The sequence below is a fragment of the Grampus griseus genome (assembly GCF_964374135.1).
Source record: "Grampus griseus genome assembly, chromosome: 1".
Classification (NCBI taxonomy): Eukaryota; Metazoa; Chordata; class Mammalia; order Artiodactyla; family Delphinidae; genus Grampus; species Grampus griseus.
In genome coordinates, this window is record NC_139017.1 from 146,860,061 (window position 1) to 146,880,133 (window position 20,073).

The 20,073-nt window shown below is 54.4% G+C and overlaps 1 protein-coding gene across 6 annotated transcripts in view; it reads right to left on the bottom strand.

Moving 5' to 3' along the window:
• Window positions 1-1,580: 1,580 nt before the first annotated feature.
• RNF220 (ring finger protein 220) overlaps window positions 1,581-20,073 on the bottom strand; it is a gene marked incomplete at its 5' end in the record, with an annotated part of 217,022 nt that continues 198,529 nt past the window's right edge. For 3 of the 6 annotated variants that reach the window (XM_082664139.1, XM_082664137.1, XM_082664138.1), the window contains 9 exons: window positions 1,581-2,600; window positions 3,351-3,425; window positions 3,573-3,681; window positions 7,851-7,929; window positions 8,046-8,101; window positions 8,239-8,325; window positions 8,528-8,624; window positions 16,848-16,980; window positions 17,419-17,462. In XM_082664139.1, the coding sequence (XP_082520265.1) occupies window positions 2,529-2,600; window positions 3,351-3,425; window positions 3,573-3,681; window positions 7,851-7,929; window positions 8,046-8,101; window positions 8,239-8,325; window positions 8,528-8,624; window positions 16,848-16,980; window positions 17,419-17,448 (738 nt within the window). In that variant the 3' untranslated portion in view covers window positions 1,581-2,528. Of the gene's footprint in view, window positions 2,601-3,350; window positions 3,426-3,572; window positions 3,682-7,850; window positions 7,930-8,045; window positions 8,102-8,232; window positions 8,326-8,527; window positions 8,625-16,847; window positions 16,981-17,340; window positions 17,463-20,073 lie in introns of all 6 variants that reach the window. The other 3 variants (XM_082664135.1, XM_082664134.1, XM_082664136.1) reach the window with 3 other exon arrangements.

Sequence of the window (20,073 nt, forward strand, 5' to 3'; positions counted from 1 at the left end):
TGCTGGCACATAGCTGGCATTCAATAAATTTTTGTTGATTTAATGAGCTTACTGTGGTGATCGAGGGACTTGGGGGGCAGGGATGGACTTTGAAAGTTTGACCTGCAGCAAAGGAGATGGCTGGAAAAGCTCTGGGTGGGAGCTGACCCCTGATAGATAGTCTCAGGGCTGATGGACCCTCTGTCTCCAAGCTCTGTCTCCAAGCTCCAAGCCAAGCTCTCCCTACATCGCCTCAGCCCTCTGGGACTCCCCCACTACTGTGGCAGCCAGTTCCTATGCCTGCATGGCTGCATTCCTAGCCATGGCCAACAGGTGGCAGTGCTGCACGCGACAGTGCTCAGGGATCCCACAGCAGGGCGGGTTTCATGCCCTCACTCTGGGTTAACGTCTCCTGTTAGCGTATGGTCCCCAGGGTGGAAGTAACCAGCCATCAAGCACCCACTGACGTGAGTCCAGGGCAGGCAGAGGGGAGAGTAGAGAGCCGAAAGGAGCCAGCCCGGGGGGCTGGGCATTGCCCACTTCTGTTCCAAACCCTCAGCTGTCACTGCGGCTGCTCCGCCTCAACGGGCCACATACATTCCCTAAAATCTTGGGGCCCAGGATCCTTGCTTTCAGAATATTTGGTGTCATCAAGCTGGGCCTGGGCCTGTGAAGGGCCTTCGCTGGACTCCAACCAGGGTGATTTGTCATCTGGGTGCAGAGAGGGACAGGAGCTGCCAACTGGACCTGATTCTATAATATTTACTGTGGGCAGCCCAGAGGAGACAGGTGTGTCAGATTTGGGAAGATGGAGGGTGGGCCTGCTGTGTGAGAATGTGTGAAGGAGAGGAGTCTGGAGTCATAAAGATACTCTGAGGTCTTGAATTTTAGCAGAATCTTGTTTTGTCAAAACAGCTTTCTGTGTGTGGGGGACAAGGACTCATCTGCAGCTCTGAGCCCCTGCCCAAGTACCCAGAATGCTGCTCACTCACTGGCACTGGGCAGCCATGGGGATAACTGTTTGACAAAGCTCCATCTCCAGTGCTGGCTGCCCAGCCTCAGTTCCCTGACTTAAAGGCCCACTTTGGTTAAAGGGGGTTCCTACTGTTTGTTTCATCTGGGCAGTTAACTATACCAGGCTGTTGGTCACTAGGATGGAGAACAGAAGAAGCCACAGGGGACTGAGATGGTGGTTCCATTTTTGGTCCCTGGCTCACTTCAAGGGACTAGAAACGGACAGAGGTTTGGGGCTTAGGTTTTCACCCAAGCTTATAGCTGTTCCAGCCCTAGACTGGGGGATAGAGCTTGCAACCCCTCTGTAGCCCCAAGCTCTGACCTCTTCTGTGATTAACGAGCTGACGATTCTGCATCGATAAGGAATTAACCTGGAGCCCCTACCCATCAATAGTCAGGAGTCCAGGTCCCGGCCTCACCCCCACCGACAGTGCTCCAGGGCCCCTGAGCAGACCAACCCCACACTGCTTTACAAACCCGTAGCCAAGTCCTTTCCCGCACTGCGGCCAGGAATTAACCCCTTAACTGCCTCTGTTCATACCACCCCATCATCCACCCCTTCCTATACACATGCACAGAGGCAGCAGCTGTTTATACTGGTTTAATCCATGTCAAATGTAGTTTACAAAGGGAAAGGACAAGTACCTTTGTATAGAATATACAAACACAGCATCACACCATGGGGCCCACAAGAAGGGCAGGGGAGACAAACACTTTTCCCTGGGAACAGCAGTCTAATCCCAGGAAAGGTTCTCTGCAGAAGGCTGGGTAGCCAGGAGCACCCTCATCCAGCCCCAGTCTCAGCCCCTGCTTCAGCTCGGTTCCCATTTCCTGTGCCTCCCCCCTCCCCCAACTCCTTATGAGGAGCCCCAGGAGCTAAGACTAAGGAGAGGATCATGTCCCTTGGGGCACGTGCCCCACATCTGGGAGAAGAAATATACACCACTGAACACCGAGCACACGGGAGAGGGAAGAGAACCACGGGAGAGGGAGTGGGGAGGGAGAGGCAGGCACCCCAAGAGGTGGATGGGCCGAGCCCCCAGCCAGCCCTGAAAGAGGCACTGCTTCCAGGTGTTCTTAACAAAAGAAGAAAATCATACAACCAAAGGGCAGGGGACGGGATAGAGGGTGAGGAGCTGTCCCATTTATACACAACATTGTAAACATACACGGTCTATATTACATGTGCTTCAGTCTGGTGTTTCCATGTCTGTCTGTCCATCTGTCAGTCGGTGTGGGGGGGGTGCTGGATCTCAGGAGCCTTGCCTGGCTACTCCCCCTACCCCCACCTCCCTGCCCCACCCTGGGAATGGAACCTGGAACAGGTATTGTCCCCAGTCTTGGTGGGAGCCAGCAGGCAGGGCCTGGGCCTCAGTCTCCACTCTGGCTCGAGTCCTGTGTGTGTGCATGTGTGTGCGCGTTCGTGTGTGCATGTATGTACACGGGGAACCTGTGTGTAAGTATGTACAAGGGGGGTCATGTCACAGGCGGGGCAGATGGGGCGCTCGAGGCAAGGCCTGCCTGGGGTGGCTAGCTCACAAGTAGATTCTCCGCAGGTCTCCGGGCGCTGTGATGGTGTTGCACTGAGGGCAGAGCTTCTTGGCACCCTGCAGGGAGAACAGGGAGGGCTCTGGTTATACCCTGTGCCGCACATTTGCTCGTGTGAGCCCCTGGGCCTGCAGCTGCATCTCCCCGAACCACTGTGCTGGGGCCTCGGATTGGTCCTGCCCGCCTGCGCTGGGGAGGCATGCGCGGCTTCTGTGAGCAGGCAGGCACGTTCCTGTGTTGGGGAGACGCCAGGATCAAACCGGCTGGCCAGGCCCGCAGCGGGAGCCCCAGTAATGAGAACAAGGCTGGGTCCAGCTGTGGCTGCTGCGGCCCTAACGAGATTACACGCGGCCTTTGATCAGGACACAGAGCCCACGTCCGGGCCTTTTATTGCTGTCTCCGGGCGACATTTTAATGGCTGCTCCCGAGCGAAGAACAGGGGCAGGAGCAGAAGGAGCTTAGTAATGGGAGGGGGAGGGGCTGAGGCCCTGGTCCTGCTTACCCACACCCAGCCTCCTCCTGACCCGGGATCTCACTGCTATGCGTCATACGTGGGCCTGCTGGGGTGGGGGGATGGGGGAAGGGAGCAGGCAAGAGAACCCACCGGTGGGGAGAAGTTAATAAACCTGGGGTCGGGGAGGAGAGAGGGTAGTGAGCTTGGGGGTGAACATCCTGGCTTCGGGCTGTGGTCTATGCTTCTGCTCCCCTGCTCCTCGCTCCTCCTCCCCCGAAGCAGGCTCAAGCACAAGCATGGACATCTGGGCAGTACCCCAAATGGCCACCCACTCCCGACCCCCATGCCACTTCACCAGGGTCCGCAGCCAGCACTCTTCACAGTGCACATGCCAACACTGGATGGACGTTAGGGGCATCGAGTATGAGTCCTAGGGAGAAAATGGGCAGAGAAGGAAGGGGTCACTCTGAGGCTGTCCCACCCTCTGAAGGGCCCAGATCACAGGGCAGAGACCCTCTCCAACCCCCAGGGAGCACTGAAGCCTCAGCAAGGGCGCCCGAGGTTCCCTTCCTCTCACCATGCAGATGAGGCATTTGTAACGGTCCCCACGGGATAGCTGCCGCTCCAGTTCCCTGACCCGAGCCTTCAGGGCCTCAAACGTGGTCACAGCTGAATCTTCGGTGATTCTGCAAAGAGGATGGCATACCTGGGCAGGCAGCAGGCTGGCATCCCTAACCTGAACCTCCAGCCTACAGCTCCCCTGAATTCCAGAATCGCATATATAGCTGTCTGCTAGACGCCCCACCCATATCCTCGATCCGCACACTCCACATTCCAGAACTGCACTCCTCACCCTCTCCTTGCTCCTCTACCTCCGTCCTGGTGAATTTCTAAACCAGACACCTGGGAACCATTCTCAAACCACGTCTTCCCAGTCACTCCTCACATCCAAAATCTGTCATCTAGCTCCTAGTATCTCTGGCATCTCCACTTCTTTCCATAGCTACCACCCCTAGTCCAGGTGCTCATGATTTCCTCTGTGGATTGTGCCATCAACCTGAATGGCCTCTCAGACCCCAGTCCCCTCATTCCATTCTGTTCTCCTGGCACCTACAATTCTGCAAACCTGACCACTTCTACTTCTAACGTTTTAGTGTCTACCTCAGAATAAAGCTCCACCAAACTCTCCACAAGCTCACAAGGGCCTCCTCGGGCCGGTCCCCGCCAGCCGCATCCCTCAAGGGCCCTGCCACGTACTTTATGCTCCATCCATGCCAAACTCCTGAGTTTCCCCACACACCCCACCATTTTTCACTCTACTGGCCTCTCAGCACTTTCTGCTGCTTCTGGATCACCCCAACCTCCTAACTCACTAGTCCCATCTCATCATTCAGGCCCAGTTCCCACCTCCTCCCAGAAGCCTTTTCCAAGCCCCCAGCCAGTACCCCAATGGTGGCTGCCCCTTCTGTGCTCTTCCAGCCCCTGTACTGGACTTCACCACAGCAGTATAACCACAAATGTCCGTCACTGCTAGACTCACTTCCCTGAGGGCAAGCTGCTCACTACACCACTACACTCTGAACATTAGTCCCATACTAGGCACGTGACTGTGAATAAACATCTGCTGAAGAAACAGCTGGTCTAACCCCCAGGGAGAGTGAAAAATGCGGGGACTGATGAGGCCCCTGGGCTACAGTCCTAGCCTACCTCAAAGGCTCCTGGTTGCTTCTTCCTAGACATGTCAGATGTCCTGTTGGTCCTCACCCGTAGTCCAAGCCCTGCACAAGGTCCCTACAACTTCCTGAAGACTCTCTGAGCTGCAATACTGAACAGGGAATAGCTAGGACTATTCTAAAGAGTGATCCCTCCCACCTCTCCTAAAACAAGTCAACAGAACCTGGAGAGGCTCAGAGGATGAAGAATGCTTCCTGGAGGAGTAGAAAAGATGGCACTGGAGACAGGCTTTAGGGAATAATAAGGACAATAATACAAATAAAAGAGCCAAAATTTATTAAGCACTTACTAAATGCCAGGGATTGTACGGAGGGATTAAAAGTAATTATCTTATTTACACCTCACAAAACCCCCATGATGAGATCCTAATACTCCTATTTTATATATGAAGAAACTAAGCACAGAAAAAGTAGCCTGTCCAAGGTTCACAGAGTGGGGAAGATGGGATTCAAACCCTGGCAGACTGATTCTGTGATCAACCAGTAACTGTGTAAGTAACCGCTACCCTACACTGGCTACACCCAGGAGGAGACAGGCCTCCAGGCTGAGGGAACAGTGGGAACAAGGCCTAGAGGCCCTAGAGCCCCATCTGGCTGGAAGGCTCACTTCTGAGTAAGCAGAAGGTGCTACACTGGGAAAGGAGACTGTGTCCAAGAAGACCCCAGATGCCGCAATCAGAGAGGAAAGTTTATCTTACTGGCAATTTACAGGAAGTTGTTGAGAATGTTGGAAGAGGGCTGTAAAGGGTAAGAGCTGAGGTTTAAAGGGTGTATTCAATCAGCTGAGGTAGAATCACAAGGGTGGTGTGTGGGCAAGGACCATCTCCTAGGGTGGCCTGTCTTGCCAGCTTAGGGGAGAGAGTTGGCCCAGAAAGCCTGAAAGCTTACAGGTAGTCTGTCCCTGCTGGGTGTAAGTGGTAATGGGGGGGCATGGGTAGGATGATGGGAAACATTTCATGGGCAGCAATGAACTTTGATCTCTGACCTTTCTCTTTTAGGGCACTAGCAGCAACCCAGAATATGACTTCCTGATGGCTGTGTCCCTATGTCAGGGATGCTCTAGATCCATCACTCCATGGGTCCATGATGCTTTCTGCCTTGCCTCTCTCCAGGGAAGCTGAGAAAGGCTCTGACTACAACTCCTCCTGGCATTGGCGGATTTCCTGGGAGCATCCATTCAACTTTCCAGCTCTGGAAAGCTTTTACCATCCCCTCCTTCCTCACAAGCACTTGCACGGCTGGCTCCTCCCCCAGGCACTTTGCCCAATGCTCTATGTGCCATCCCCACCTGGACTGTTGGTAAGTTCCTGACAAGAAGACAAGGATGGGTAGCTGTGTTCCCTTCCTCTCCAAGGACCAGGCTGATCCTATGAGATTATTTCAAAGATTGGGAAACCAAGGCCTGGAGCTGGGGGCAGCCTACCCGAGTAGAAAACTAACTGTCAAACCCCAAACCAGAGAATGAGTTAGAGCTGGGAAGGCAAAAAGGATGGGGCCAGGAGAGAATGAAGCCATTTCCCACTTCCATCTCCAAAGGCTCCAAGGCCACATCCAATTCCAGAGCCCACCCTATCTTGGATTTGCTCGGCACATAACTGGCCTCTATTCTTCGCTCTGGTGAACTACCCAGTCCTCCAGGCCCCTGACCCAGGTAGGTTGTGAGCTATTCCTGAGCCCCTCTAGGGTATGGGGTGGAGAATTTCTTGGAAGAAGCCATGTCTTCCTGCCTTTCTCCTCCCCTAGGTTGTGAAAAAGATCTAGGATGGGAACCCATAATGTGTACGGGGAAGAGAGACATCATGGGGACTGAAGGGCCCTAATCTTGGCAAATCCAGACCCAATGGAGATCTCTGCACATGACTAAGCCAGTCCCCAGCTCATCCCAGACAGCCCTGCCCACTGGTGCCTGTGCTCACACAGGTGGGACAGTCCCCAGCTCCCCCAGCCCTCAGCGGGTAGGACCTTCATGGATGGCCACTGGTTCTGGCCCCCACCTCCCCCTGGGCGCCATCCCTGATTAATGATCTTGTCTTTCTGATTTATGAGCAGCCCCTCCAGATGAGTGTAGGTGCCCCTTACGGCCCCGCCCGCCCCGCTCAGCTGGAGTAGGAGAGAATTATTAAATAAACATCCATACGTCATTCCTCCCCCCCACCTCAAGCTGGTTGCGCCGAACCCGTGCGGCCCGCTCCGGCGCTGACATGGAGCAGCTGCGGTGATTCATGGGCAGCTGGGCCCCACGCTGCGGCCCATACATCATGCCAGCAGCACTCATGGCCCTGGCCGAGATAAACTGATCAACCACAACGGGCTGGAATGAATTTATGACAACACAAAATGGAGGGAAACAAATGGGAGGTGACCCTGGGCCACCGACCCGGCCCTGCACCGGCCTGCAATCCACTCTCTTGGCAGAAGGCAAGATGGAACACTGGCCCTGGAATGAAGAGGTTGCCTTTTAACCCTGGGCAACCTAGCCTCGAGAGGAGGGAGGGGCGGGTGTGAGGAGTTAGGCAATGGCCAATGGCAGCAGCTCCAGGCAGCCAGAACTGGACAATGCCACCTCCTGGGGCCAGAACTGGCCTTGCCTGGGCTTCTGGAAAGGCAGTAAGGTGCCCTGCTGATTTCAAATCCTGGTGGCTCCTGAGGATCCAGGCCAGGGGTTGCCCAACCCTGGGAGAAGTGCTAACGGATCCCCTTTTCCCCTGCCTGAGAACACCGGCCAAAAATTCCTACCAGAAGTGATGAGACCCAATACTCCTGCCTAAAACCCACTGCAAGCGCCACCGGGACAAGAAAAATGAAACCAATTTAGCTCCCGATTAAGAAACAGAAACTGGAGATGAATCAAGTGTGCTGGCTGGGCTGGGCAGCCATACATCACACTCCCTGGGCGGAGGCCTCTGCAGCGGGCGGGCAGGCAGGCAGGCTGACTGCTCCTCCCTCCACCAAGGCTCCCAGGGCCTGGGCCCAGCGATCAATTCACAGAGGCATGCTCAGCACCAGCTGGGCCCCACTGTCGGCTGTGTGCCCAGGGCACCAGGCCTTCCTGGTAGCAAAGGGCCCCTCGCCCTCCAACTGAGCTGTGGTTCCCCAGGCCTCCCTCCTGGCCAAACACTCACTTCTCGATGTCACTGTTCTTGCAGGTCTTCTGCATGGCCTCCTGCTTGCTGCTCTCACCGTTGCTGGTAGATGGCATCTCTGCTGGGACAGAGAGGCAACTCACACTCTGGCCAGACTGGGCAGCACAGGTGAGGGGTTGGGCTTAAGGCAGTCACTACCACCCCCCATCACTCCTAACCTGCGTCAGGACTTACCGTCACTGGCCCATTTAGAGAACTCAGGTGTGATGCGTGTGCTGGGAGGGCCACCACTAGAGGAAAGGAAGGAGAAGAACGAAGTGGGCCCTGAAGCAGGCAGGATAACCCTGAGGGCGGGTACTGGGTTGACACCCACCTCAGGGCTTCCCATCCCTCTAACCCCCCCACCCAAGCCTGTGCCCACACTTGCTTTAGGACTGCGCCCCGGAGTGCCTCTCTCTCCTTGGCTTCACCGGGCTCCTCGCCTGTGCAGGGGATGACGTCGGCCTCCGTGTATCTGGCACGGTGGTCAAGGACAATGGATCCTAGTTTGCGGTGGGCCATGAGGGTTGAATCCTCAGGAGGGCTCCCCCGGCCCAAGCTGAGACACTGACCCTGGGGGGGGGTGTGGATGAGTGACCGGAGGTGCTCGCTACTTTTCTTATTCCCTTTGGACTGTCCCACCAGCCCCACCTTGTCCCGCAGTGCCCCAAGGATACTGTGGTTTCCCATACTCCAGAGTGTCATCCCCATCCACATCCAAGTCAGCATCACTGTCCGGATTCTCTTTGCCGCTGCACATGACGAAGCCAGAGCCTGTGGGAAGCAGGATATGAGGAGGGCCTGGGGCCAGCAAGACGAGTCCAAGGGTACCCCTTCTGTTTCCCTAGGTACGGCTCAGGTTTTGGGCTAGGCAAGGCCAAACAGAAACGTGGGCTTGGGATATAGAGAGCCAAGAAACTTGGGTGCTCTTGACTCTGACATTTCAGGCCTTTTCACTCTGCATACCTCAGCCTTCTCTGCACTGCCTCCTGCTCCAAGTGGTCTCTGCTTATAAACTAGCCCATTCATACACTAGGTCAGGTCCTCAGGAGACACCTAGTCTAGGCCTGCTGAACACCTGTCTTCCAGGTCTAAGAAGAGCAGGAAGAAGACAGAGACATTCAGGTCTACAAGGCCACCCCCACCCAGGACCTGGGCATCCCGTGTCCCATGGTCCAGCCTGACAAGTCTACCAGAAGGGAGAGTAGGCTGGCAAAGGCCTGTCAGAGCCATACAGCGGGACCCCCAGCCAACGTCCTGGTTTTGGCCATCAGGTCCTCGCCAGCAAAAACACCAGGCAGCTGTTCAAATATTTGGTGTCTGAAGTGCCTGACATTAATTATTCATCCCAACCTCACTCAGCCCAGATTCCTGGACAAGTGCAGTTATAGAGGGATTAAGAAGGGATGGCCGAGGGAGAAAAAGCATGCACACCTGCTTCTCAAAGCAGTCCATGGAGGCAAGCAGGTGGGCGGAGGCAGGGCCAAGGGCCGGGCAGGTAGCTGACCTCACCGAGGAGCATCTGGCACAGCCACAGGCACTCTCGGCCAGGGGCGGCGGTGGTGATGTAAGGCGCTGAGTTGCTTAAGCTACTCCAGGCCCGCTCACCTGCCATGTGGTCTGACTCCCAGGACCACCCTTCCTGGTGGCCCAGGGCCAGAGACCACAAAGCTACTTCTCCCTCCCTGCCCATGTCTTCTCCCAGTGGTCCCCATCTCAGACCACATCTCATGAGCCAGTGGAACAGCCCTGCCGGGGACAAAAGGGGCTGAAAGCAATGGGATCTGGGTTGAGTGGAATCAGAGGTGTGAAGCAGCTCAGGGTTCTGCCCGATGATCTCAGAAATTTCTTGTTCATTCTTCCCACTTCCAGGGTCTTAACACGCTCATCAGGGCAACAGACATGTACCGGGTTGTCATGCCTCTCGCCTGTTCCTTCACCCTGTTCCTTAGAGCTCTGACCCTTCTTTTCCCTGCTCCAGCAGTGTCTGCAGCTCCCCTCTGCACACACGACCAAGTCCCAGCTCCTCAGTTAGACATGCTAAGCTCCGGATGCCCCCACTTCTCCACCTTCCCTCTTTCTCTCACTTCACTCCATAAGCTCCACATATACGGATAGACTACTTACTGCACCTCAAACGTCACCATGTCCTGCTCATGCTCTCCCCTCCATCTGGAATGTTCTCCACCTTTCAAGCCCATTTCGAAAGCACTTTCTTCCTGATCCTTCTTCTCCCTCCTACACCTCTGGTCTCTGGTCTCACAAAGGTTCCACCCAACCCAAAGGGAAGCAGCACCAGGGAAAGAGAGAGGCCAGGCACTACCCAGGCTCCACCCCTCCCTGCCAGTCCTCATCTGCCCTCCACAATGAGGCACCAACAAACTCGAGGCAGCAGGCAGGTCAGCAGCAGGGCCATTAAGCTGAGAAAACACCAAGTTACAGCTCTGTCTACTGTTCACGGCCAAGTGTCCTGACAAGCAATTCCCGCCTTGTGGGTGAATGGCACCTCTATAAACCCTCTGACAGTTTGGGAGACAAACTCCGCCATCAATCACAATGTAGCCGTCAGGTTCACTTACAGCCTGCGCCTCCCGAGCTCTGCCAACCTCCCTCCCCCAAGTACACGCAGCTCAGCAGTCAGCCTCACATCCTTGGCTTAGCCAGGGCCTGCCTGGCCCTGCCTTTTGGGTGGGCGAGCAGCAAAGCTGAGAATCCTGGCACCACTCCTCAGCCCAGTATGGCTCCCATGGCAAAGCTGAGAAAACTGGGCACCGCCAAACTGCTAGGAAAAGTCCTAGCTTCTCAACACGTAAAGCAGCCCAGTGGCCGAAGTCCTCATCTCTGCAGTCTCATCGCCTACCAGGCCTGGACCAGATCTTGTACTCCAGTGGAACATAGCTATTGTGTGCATGTTTTCTCATGCCCCCCCTGCCTTTGTACTTCCTGTTATCTCTGCCTAGAAACATCTCCCTCTTGGTCTACAGAACAAATTCCTGCTCGCTCTGCGAGTCTGACTCTTCTCAATCATGCCTTCTATTCATAGTGCCTACACATGGTAGTTGCTCTATAAATACTTCCTGAATGAACTCACCTCAACATTCTCTCAACCTTTATCGAACTCACCCTCTGCCTGGTTTGACACTGAAGACAGTGTTTCCAGATCTGATTCCTACCCTCAAGGTGCTGAGTGTGGACGAGATGTCCCCAGACATTTCTACACAGGGGTCCCTTCTGCGGCGTCCATCCAGGCTCCTGTGCAACTCCAAAGTCACATTTATTACCATGTATTGTCACTGTCCCTTACCAGAATGAAGGCCCAAGTCTGTGATCTCAGCGTCATCCAGCACAGAGCTGGCCAGGCCCACAGTGGGTGCCATACAACACACGCAAGCAGTAATGGCTTAATGCCAACAATGCTGTTCTATTAGGTCCTGGGAGCCCTGTGCCGGAAGGAAGGCCAAGGCCTGATTAGCCGGTGGCCTGGAGAAACCTCTCAGGCCACAACCCTCCCTCTCAGACCCCAGCTCTCGGGTGAGCCGCGACCTTCTGCTCCCTTGACCAGCCCGGCAGGATGGAGAGCACAACACATCTTGTTTGCCAAGGAAAAGGCCTGTCTCTGGTCTGAGCAGTTTCCTCTGACCCTGACCCCACCCCCCAGCAAAGACAGATGTTGGGAACCTCTCCCTACCCCCACAGGTGTTCAGAACAGGCTGCCGCCACCAATTTCACTCTTGTGCTGCCCCAGCCAGCTCCAACCTCCTTCCCAGCACATTAAACTTTATTTTCTTAATGAAATGTCACTTGCTGACTTCTGGCAGAATCATAATAAAAAGAAACAGCCATAAAGCCATTTTATGCAGACAGCGCCCCTGCCAGCTTGCGCCCCCCACCCTGCTTCGAGAAGAAGGCTCCACAGTCATTTTATGTTCTCAGCTGCTGGAACATCCCAAGCCAGTACTCAGAGGCAAGATGGCGCAGAGTACTCCTTTCCAAGCCTCTGGCTCCTGTTCTGTGTAGCTCCAGGGATAACAGGCAAGCTGCCACTCCTGATGCTACTATCCAGGGAAGGGACTCTGCCCCTGGGACCTGCAAGATGACCCAGAGTACCCTTTAGTTACCAGGGAGGCCGCCTTGCTGAGGCTCAGCTCCACTGTATTGTGGCACAAAGGGCTGGGCTGCTGCCCACAGGCAGACTAAGCCTGAGAGTCAGTGATGCTCAGCAGTGGGGGCCTGGTCCTGGGAGGACGGGCGGTGCAAAAAACCTCTTCCCTCCAACTGGACACTAGCAATAGAAAGGGAGAGGGTTAAGTGCATATATAATAAGCAAAGCCTAAATTTTATAAAAACGACCCCCCTCGCATAAACTCCTTTTTTCTTAGGTCAAAGAGAGAGAGAGAAAAAAATCAGCATTAATTTGATCAACTGATCAGATAATCGATTGAGAAACTGGAGATGCCCGCTTACTGGGGGCAGTAACGTCGTAGAACATGAAACCACAAAAATGGAGCCATTGATTTCCTCACCTGCTGCTCCCAACAAAACCAGAGCCCAGGGAGAAAGGAGTCCTGGGGCCTCTGGAGGCGTGTGCTCTCCAAAGGTGTGGTTTGGGGGTGGTGGTGCAGAGCAGCAGCTTCCGGAGAGTTTTACACTGGAATTAGTTACAGATGCAGTTACGGTGTCTTGTGTAAACGCCATCGATTGGGGAGCTGACAGTCTGGGGAGCTGCGATGCGGGACAATCAATCGGCCTGCAGTGTCACCTGCCACCTCGCTGAACAGTTGACAATGCAATTATCCAGTGTGGAGGCAGGGAGTTGGCGTGTGTCAAACGCACTTAGCCACTTTCCGGGCCTCCTCGATAACGTGTTTCACTGCCTCACGTCAGGAGAGACGCAGAGAGACAGACGCCGTTTAAAACCACTGATACTTACTCCTTCTGCCTGTACTCCCCCGGTCCCAGCTTAACAATTGTGTTCCAAAAGGCGATTAAATCCCGTCAGTCGCCACAGGGGACAAGAAGGTGCCCTGCTCCTTGCCACCTCTTCTCGCCCCTCCCAGCAGGCAACAGTCATAACTAAAGGTAGTAAGGAGGTAGAAGGTGGCAGCCCTAACGCTCTCCATTCCAACACTGCCTGCAGCAGTCGGCTGTTCCAACACCTGTCACTGACTGCACCTGGCGGCAGGGCTGTGCTGGGGGACATTTTTAGCATCTGGGGCTCCTATCTTTTGGAAACCAACACAGCAAAGGAGGCAGCAGCTACGGCCAGGCCAATTTCTCCATGCCCCTGGGCTAAGAACACCTCTCAACCCCTTGACCCATAATCTGGAGCTGAAGTTTTATCAAGCAACAGCCAGTTAAAAGACCTGTGCCACAGCTGCCCTGCCTGTCCTCTCCATGGCATCTCATCCCAGGCCACATGGAACCAGCTTAAATCTAAGGCAAGAACTCGAGAAAGATGCAGTCCCTAGGCCAGGATTGGGGCAGGGCAGAGGCCCTGGACAGTGGGTTCTCTTAGTATCATCCCTGTCCAACACCTGTTTGATTCAAAGGGGCTCAGTGCTGGATTCCAGGGATGCATTTTCCTCCAGGGCTCAAAGATGGAGTTGCAGCACCTTCCACTTCCTGTGCTGCCTCCTGGGAAATCCCTCCATCTCGCCACTCATGTGCCCACCACATCACTGTGACCTTATCTGAAGCCAACCATTCCATATTCTCTCTCCAGCCTGTCCATTCCAGATATGATGAGCTCCAGGCTCCCCCAATCCAGCTGGGTGAACTTTCACTGGCAACCAAAACAGGAGGGACCAAAGCTCCCACCACTAGTCTCTTCTCCGGGACCCAGGAGCTGGTGACAGGCAATGAGGAGAGCTGGGGCTCATTCATCACGTACCTCCGTTGACTACAGGCAAGAGCGGGTTTGTCCCCAAGGGCTGTATAATTAGGTTTCCGCTGTGGCCCAGCCTAGAGGTCCCTTGCTCTGCCCAGGGCTGGCACAGGGCACCAGAAGAGCGTCTTTCTTCCCTAACTGTTGAGCTCTTTTAGGGGAATGTTGGTGAAATACTAGGGTCCACGTGCTGCCCTTTATGCAATTATTAACTCTGGGTGGGGAGAAACAGCAGTAGCAGGTTAGCAAACCTAAGGTTCAGAGAGGACAATCGACAGCTTAGGCACGCAGCCCAGGGCGTCTCCGAGAACTGAGAAGGCCAGAGCGTTTCCTAGTCACTGAAAGTTTCTTCCAAACTACTCTCTTAAAAACTTTCTCTCGTCCTTCAGATTCTTAAAGATCCACTTCCAGCTGGACCTATCTCAGTGCTTACCTGTTCTGTCTGGTCCTTCGCTTTGTCCTAAAATACCAATTCCAAGTACTCCCAGGCCTAAGCAATCTGGGCCTCACCCTCAGTAACCACAGGCCCCATCTCCAAGGCCCACTCCCCTCAGCCAAGTGTCCCACCAAAACCTCTTGCTTGTTCACTGGTTCCACGGCAGAATACATTCAAGGAAACCGATTTGCTCCACCAGACCAGCTCCCAGTGGGCCTGGTGGGAAGCTTTGCTGAGGATGATGAAGGGGTCCTGGTCCGGAAGGAGGGATAGGGGGTGATCAGATACAGGAACTTATCTGCAATTCTTTCATATCCAACAAGAACAGCAATCTCTGTTCTGTCAGCATGCACAGCTTGGCTTAAATGGGCCTCACCACTCGCCTGCTCATCCTGCCTCTGCTCCCTCTCTCTGAAGTTGGCTGGGCAGCTTCTTCAGCCAGCGTTATCACTCCCTCTAACCGGTCTTGGCAGGCAATCTAATTCCTCCTGAAAAGGTCACCGCCATTTTAACTGCCTTTCAATCACATTAAGCACGCGCTGCCCGGCTTGCGGCCCAGCCCGCCCGGCGGGCGATCAATGCGCTACACTGACACCAGCCCGCCTGGCGGGGCCACACCCAACCAAACCCCCCAAGAGTTGGGGCCTATCGGTCCTGGCCAAGGAGGGTAGACTGACAGATGGCCAGCTCCTGCAGACAGGGTTTCGGGGGCAGAGGCGGTCAGGATCAGACAGGGCCTCCTTTGATAGCACCCCCCACCGAGGAGCCTCAGCCTCCTCCGCTCCACTGCGCCCTGCTCTCTGCCTCGTGGCCCCTGCTGATCTCGCTGTAAAACAGCCTTTCAAGTCTGCCTGTCTTTTGACTGCACTAAGCTGTTTAAGAGGCGGCAGCAGCTTCTATCAGGAAAGCCGGAGCAATTCTCTGCAGATAAAGGCACCTCCGGCCCCCGTTCCCTCTTCAAGTCTCACTCTCATTCTCGCTCTCCAAATCGCTCAAAGAAAAGCCCCCTTTGAACTCCTCTCAGGAATTCTTGAAAAGAACAACCTCACAGTGTAAACACTCAGGGAAAACTGACACCCCCCCATAGGGCTGAAGAGCCCCTCACACCCGCTCTGCAAGTGCGTCCCAGCACCTGGGAAATACTTGGTTGTAGCAGCAGGCCCCATGCAGCTTCATCCTCCTAAGCCCTGTTTGGTGCCCAGAAGCCACCAGGTCCAGTTCTGTGCCAAGAAACCTGACTAAAAACTTGCCGCAGTAATGGAAGATATGAAAATCTGCAGCCACAACAGAGCGAACCCAGAGCAGAATCCTGGAACTGCCCCTGAACAGACACCTGTGTGTACAAGTCACTGGACCCTGGGCTTTGCTGCTCATCTTCCCTGGGCCTCAGACACTCGGAAACTCCAGGATAGGACCAGAGTGAAACGGCAAATGGACATCCTCCCAGCTCAGCGCTCAAGCTCGGGAAACGGTTTGGCCTGATTAACCTTCCTGATTTACACTTTGGCTTGTCCCCAGACGCTTGGGCAATATGAGAGAAGCCCAGAAGCATAACGCCACACCTGGGCTCGTGGCCCCTTCATGTAGCCAGTCTGCCCTGGATGGCACTGTGGGGACCGATCCTCAGCACCAGCCCGAGAAGCACTGCCCCAGTGAGGCAGAGACCCTCCTCCCAGCTGCTGTGAGATTCCCCAGGGACCAGACACAGCAATACTCCCAAGGGTGTTGCCCAGAGAACTGGAGGCAGATGGGAAGCAGACTGAATCACTTCATGACCACAAGCTGCAGTGCCAGCTGTGCCTGTGCACAGAAAGAGAGAAGAGCTGGAGGCTGACAGCTCCCCCTTTGCCCTGCCCAAGGCAGAAGGCTTTGACAAGAGGATACCGACCCTGGGCACCTACCAGTCTGCTATTTGACCTGGTGGGGGTGGGGGACTTCCACTGGGCCAAGCTATATCTCTCCAAGGAGCCAAGTAGGTAGTGGGGCTGGGCAGGGTCCTGCAGAGTTCTCTGCAGCAGTGGGGGAGAGTCCCAGGGAAGCAGGGAGCAGCTGGGCACAGGCCCCTCTTGCTTCAGGGCAGAGGGTGCCCAGGGAGAAGAGATGGGATCAGAGCTAAAATTAGATTCACCTGTGAAGCTCATGGGAGGTCAAATTTTGCCATAACTCACTCTCTCCTCTGTAACTGATTTCCCTGACATGGGGCTGAGGAGGAGGGGCAGGGGGGGGGAGGAGTGGGGGGAGGGGGGCGGGGGGGAATCCAATGTGTTTGCCTGGAAGCCCTAGGGGCCCCCAGTGCTGGAGGTGTACAGCAGGTTGCTGGATTCTCATTTATCAGCCTTAAGAGGGATGGAGTGATAAATGCATAACCGTCCCTTTAATATTTTATGCAGGTGCTAACGTGGCTTGGCTGTCACCTTCAATGCATCACCCGAGGCTGAGAGACCCCCTCGTCACTCCTAGCCTACAGCCTCACAGTTCCATTTCCCCACCCAAATACATCCATTTTAATATGCACATCACAGGCAGGCAGCACGGTCACAAAGGAGCCCCACCAGCAGCAGCTCGCACGTGGTGGAATGACCAGCCACCAGCCCTGGCCTCTTGGCTCCCAACAGATGGATACCCAGCAGAGGCCTGGCCGCCCGAGTGCCACTGCCTATGTGTCAGCTGCTTGTACCTCGGAAACCACCTTCCAGGAGAGTGGTGGCCCGTATCCGCTTCTGCCCGCACCACTCATACTCCTCGAAGCGGTTGCTGTTCTCATGCTCGATGTCCACGGCATCATCCTCAGCCATGCAGGAGCCTTCCCTCTGTGAAGAGCAGAGCAGGATCATGCGGGTCCCAGGCCGTCCCTACCTGCTCCCCAGGGCCTACAAGGAAGGCACAGCCCTAGCCCCGAGCTGCAGTGTGCCCCACAGGCCCCCAGCTCTAGGGCTCCTTTGAAGTAAACCAATCTAGAGGTCAAAGACCTGGGCTTTTCCCCAATAGTTTTCCACTGGAGCCCCAGGGGAGGAGTGGGAGAGCGAAAGCAAAGGAAGAGAGCAAAGAACAGAGAGTAAGAAGCTGCTGAGACCCCAGAGAGACCCCAACAGCCCATAGATCTGGAGGCAGTGAGCAGCTAGTGTCAGGGGAAGGAGGGGAGGGGAGGGAGGTGGTGATGGCCCCTCTACCTTAGAAAGGCAATGCTCCACATGCCTACTCATCTCCTGCTCCGATCCTGCCAGGGGGCGGCTGCACAGGGGACATACCTGCCCTTCATCTTGCTTCCTCCGTTTCATTTTCCCAATCCGAGCTGCATGGAGAAACCGAAAACAAAGCATAGAACAGGCAGACGGTCACTGTAGTTCCCAAGGTCCCAGTGGAGCTGACACATCCTGACCTTCTGCCAGCCATTAGCCCTTTTGTTCAGTGCCTCATCTGGCCCTCATCATGCAGCACCTTCGGCTCCTTTGGGGACTGGACCTTGCCAAGAGCACCTGGGGAGGAGATTGGTGCTAGGCCAGTGAAGTGTCCACTCTTCGGCCACAGCTGGCTCAAGCTCAACCCTTACCTTCCTACCTGCAGTGCTCAATGAATGCAGTGAGCAAAGATGCTCTCCTTGGCACTTGCTATGTGTCTCCCCAGAAGGCCAAGACCACAGGCTCTTTTAGAGTCAAGAAGCATAACTTTAGAGAACATTTCTTGGTTAGAATCCAAGGTCCCTCCAGGGGCCTGATTTGGCCTGCTGTTAACTTATCAGTTAAAACCCCTTTGTTCCTGGCCAAGAGCCCTGAGGTACAGACCTTAGTGTCCTATGTAGAATTACCCCAGTGAAATTTCTCTCATGTCTACTGGTCCCATTTTACAGAAGAGGAGACTGAGGCCCAGTCATAAAGGTATAGAGGATCTGAGTCAGACAGCCCAGATACCTTGAGAGGGTAGCCCTTACTGTGCCTACCCAAACCTGTTCCATCATTTCTAATCAGTGCAGAGGGCTCCCTGCCATGCTGTCCCGCAGGGGGCTCAATTCCAAAGTGCATGCTGCAAGCCCACAGCACTGCTAATTAATGCCGAGAGATACAATCATTTCTAATTAGCTCACTAATCCCTCTCTGCAGCCCTCCTGTCACTGAAGCAGGAAGGGGTCAAAACAAGGGACTCTGTTCCCTCTATCCACTCCTGTGATGCAAGAGGAGTAGAGCTAGCCACTCTGAGACCAGACTGACTGGGGTGGGGGTAGGGGTGGAGCCAGCCAAGGAGGGAAGGGTTCCCCACTGCAAGGCCAGAAAGAACTTCCTGTGGATACTGACCCTGGTGGAAAGCTCATCAATGCAGTTTAGGGAGCGAGACACAGGTGAAAGGTGATGCAGGTGAGAGTCGGTAAGTTACAGTTTAGAGCTTCAGTTGTGTGTAAGGTTCAGAGCCGAATACCTTATACAAGGTAGCTCATTTTATTCTGTATCCAGAAACTAGGTTGTATTATCCATTTTAACAGAAAAAGATAGTCAAGGCAGTTGTCCAGGTAGCTAAAAAGTGGCAAAGGCAGCACAGGAAAGCAGACCTGACTCCATAGCTTAGAAGGCTCTCCTGTCCCAAGAGTGCCCCCAACCGATCAGCATCAACAAAGACTGATCCTGTGAGTGTGCTAGGTCAGAAAGAATATGCACTTGGGGCTCCTGCCTGCTGAGGGTCTGAGGCAGGGAGCTACTCCAACCCTAAAACAGAGTAGCCCTAGAAAGAGCCAAATCAGCAAGAAAGCCATCATCCCACCAGGACTGAGCATGGAGTTTGAGAAACCGTGGTCTGCAGCCTGGCCCATCTCAATTTCCTGGGCTCTCACTGTAGGAGATGTGACTATGTTCTGGTGCCCCGCTTGATTTTGTGGACAAAGATCTAGACTCCTTCACCTTGACTTCCCTAACCCTTGGACTCTCAGGCTTGGGCCATCTTGACACTCTAGAGCAGGGGTCCCCAACCCCCAGGCCACGGACCAGTACCAGTCCATGGCCTGTTAGGAACCTGGCCACACAGCAGGAGGTGAGCGAGGGAGGCTTCATGTGTATTTACAGCCGCTGCCCATTGGTCGAATTATGGCTTGAGCTCCACCTCCTGTCAGATCAGCGGCAGTACTATATTCTCACAGAAGCGCGAACCCTACTGTGAACTGCGCACGTGAGGGATCTAGGTTGCGCGCTCCTTATGAGAATCTAATGTCTGATGATCTGAGGTGGAGCTGAGGTGGTCCCATCACTCCCAGATGGGTCCATCTAGTTGCAGGAAAACAAGCTCAGAGCTCCCACTGATTCTGCATTATGCTGAGTTGTGTAATTACTTCATTATATGTTACAATGTAATAGTAATAGAAATAAAGTGCACAATAAATGTAATGCGCTTGAATCATCCTGAAACCATCCTTTCCCCCCACCACCGCCCCAGTCTGTGGAAAAATTGTCTTACACAAAACCAGTCCCTGGTGCCAAAAAGGTTGGGGACCACTGCTCTAGACCCAGGGCTAGGATGGAGAAGGGATGCTAGATATCAGAAGGGCATTGAGCAAGGTACCCTGAGACTTCTAGAAGCCTGTATGGAACAGTGTGCCAGTACAAAGGTTCCTCCCCTACCCGGCCTAAAGCTCAAGGGAGTGCCTCTCTGGTAAGAAGGAGACTATGACAGACACTGATAATTGAATAAAGGAACGAATCTCATAGGATTGCCAAGGAAGGCATGATACTGGATGCTCTCCTTGCCCAGGCCACCCATGCCAGAAAATTCCTTGTAGTCCCAGGAAAGTCCCTGATGGACTGGGCATCACCTGGAAATTCTCAGATAAGCAATTGAGGTTTGATTATTTTACTGCCATTCATCTTCTAAGTCCTGAACTAAGCTTACTAAAACATGATAGGGAAAGTTTGCTCCCTACCTAG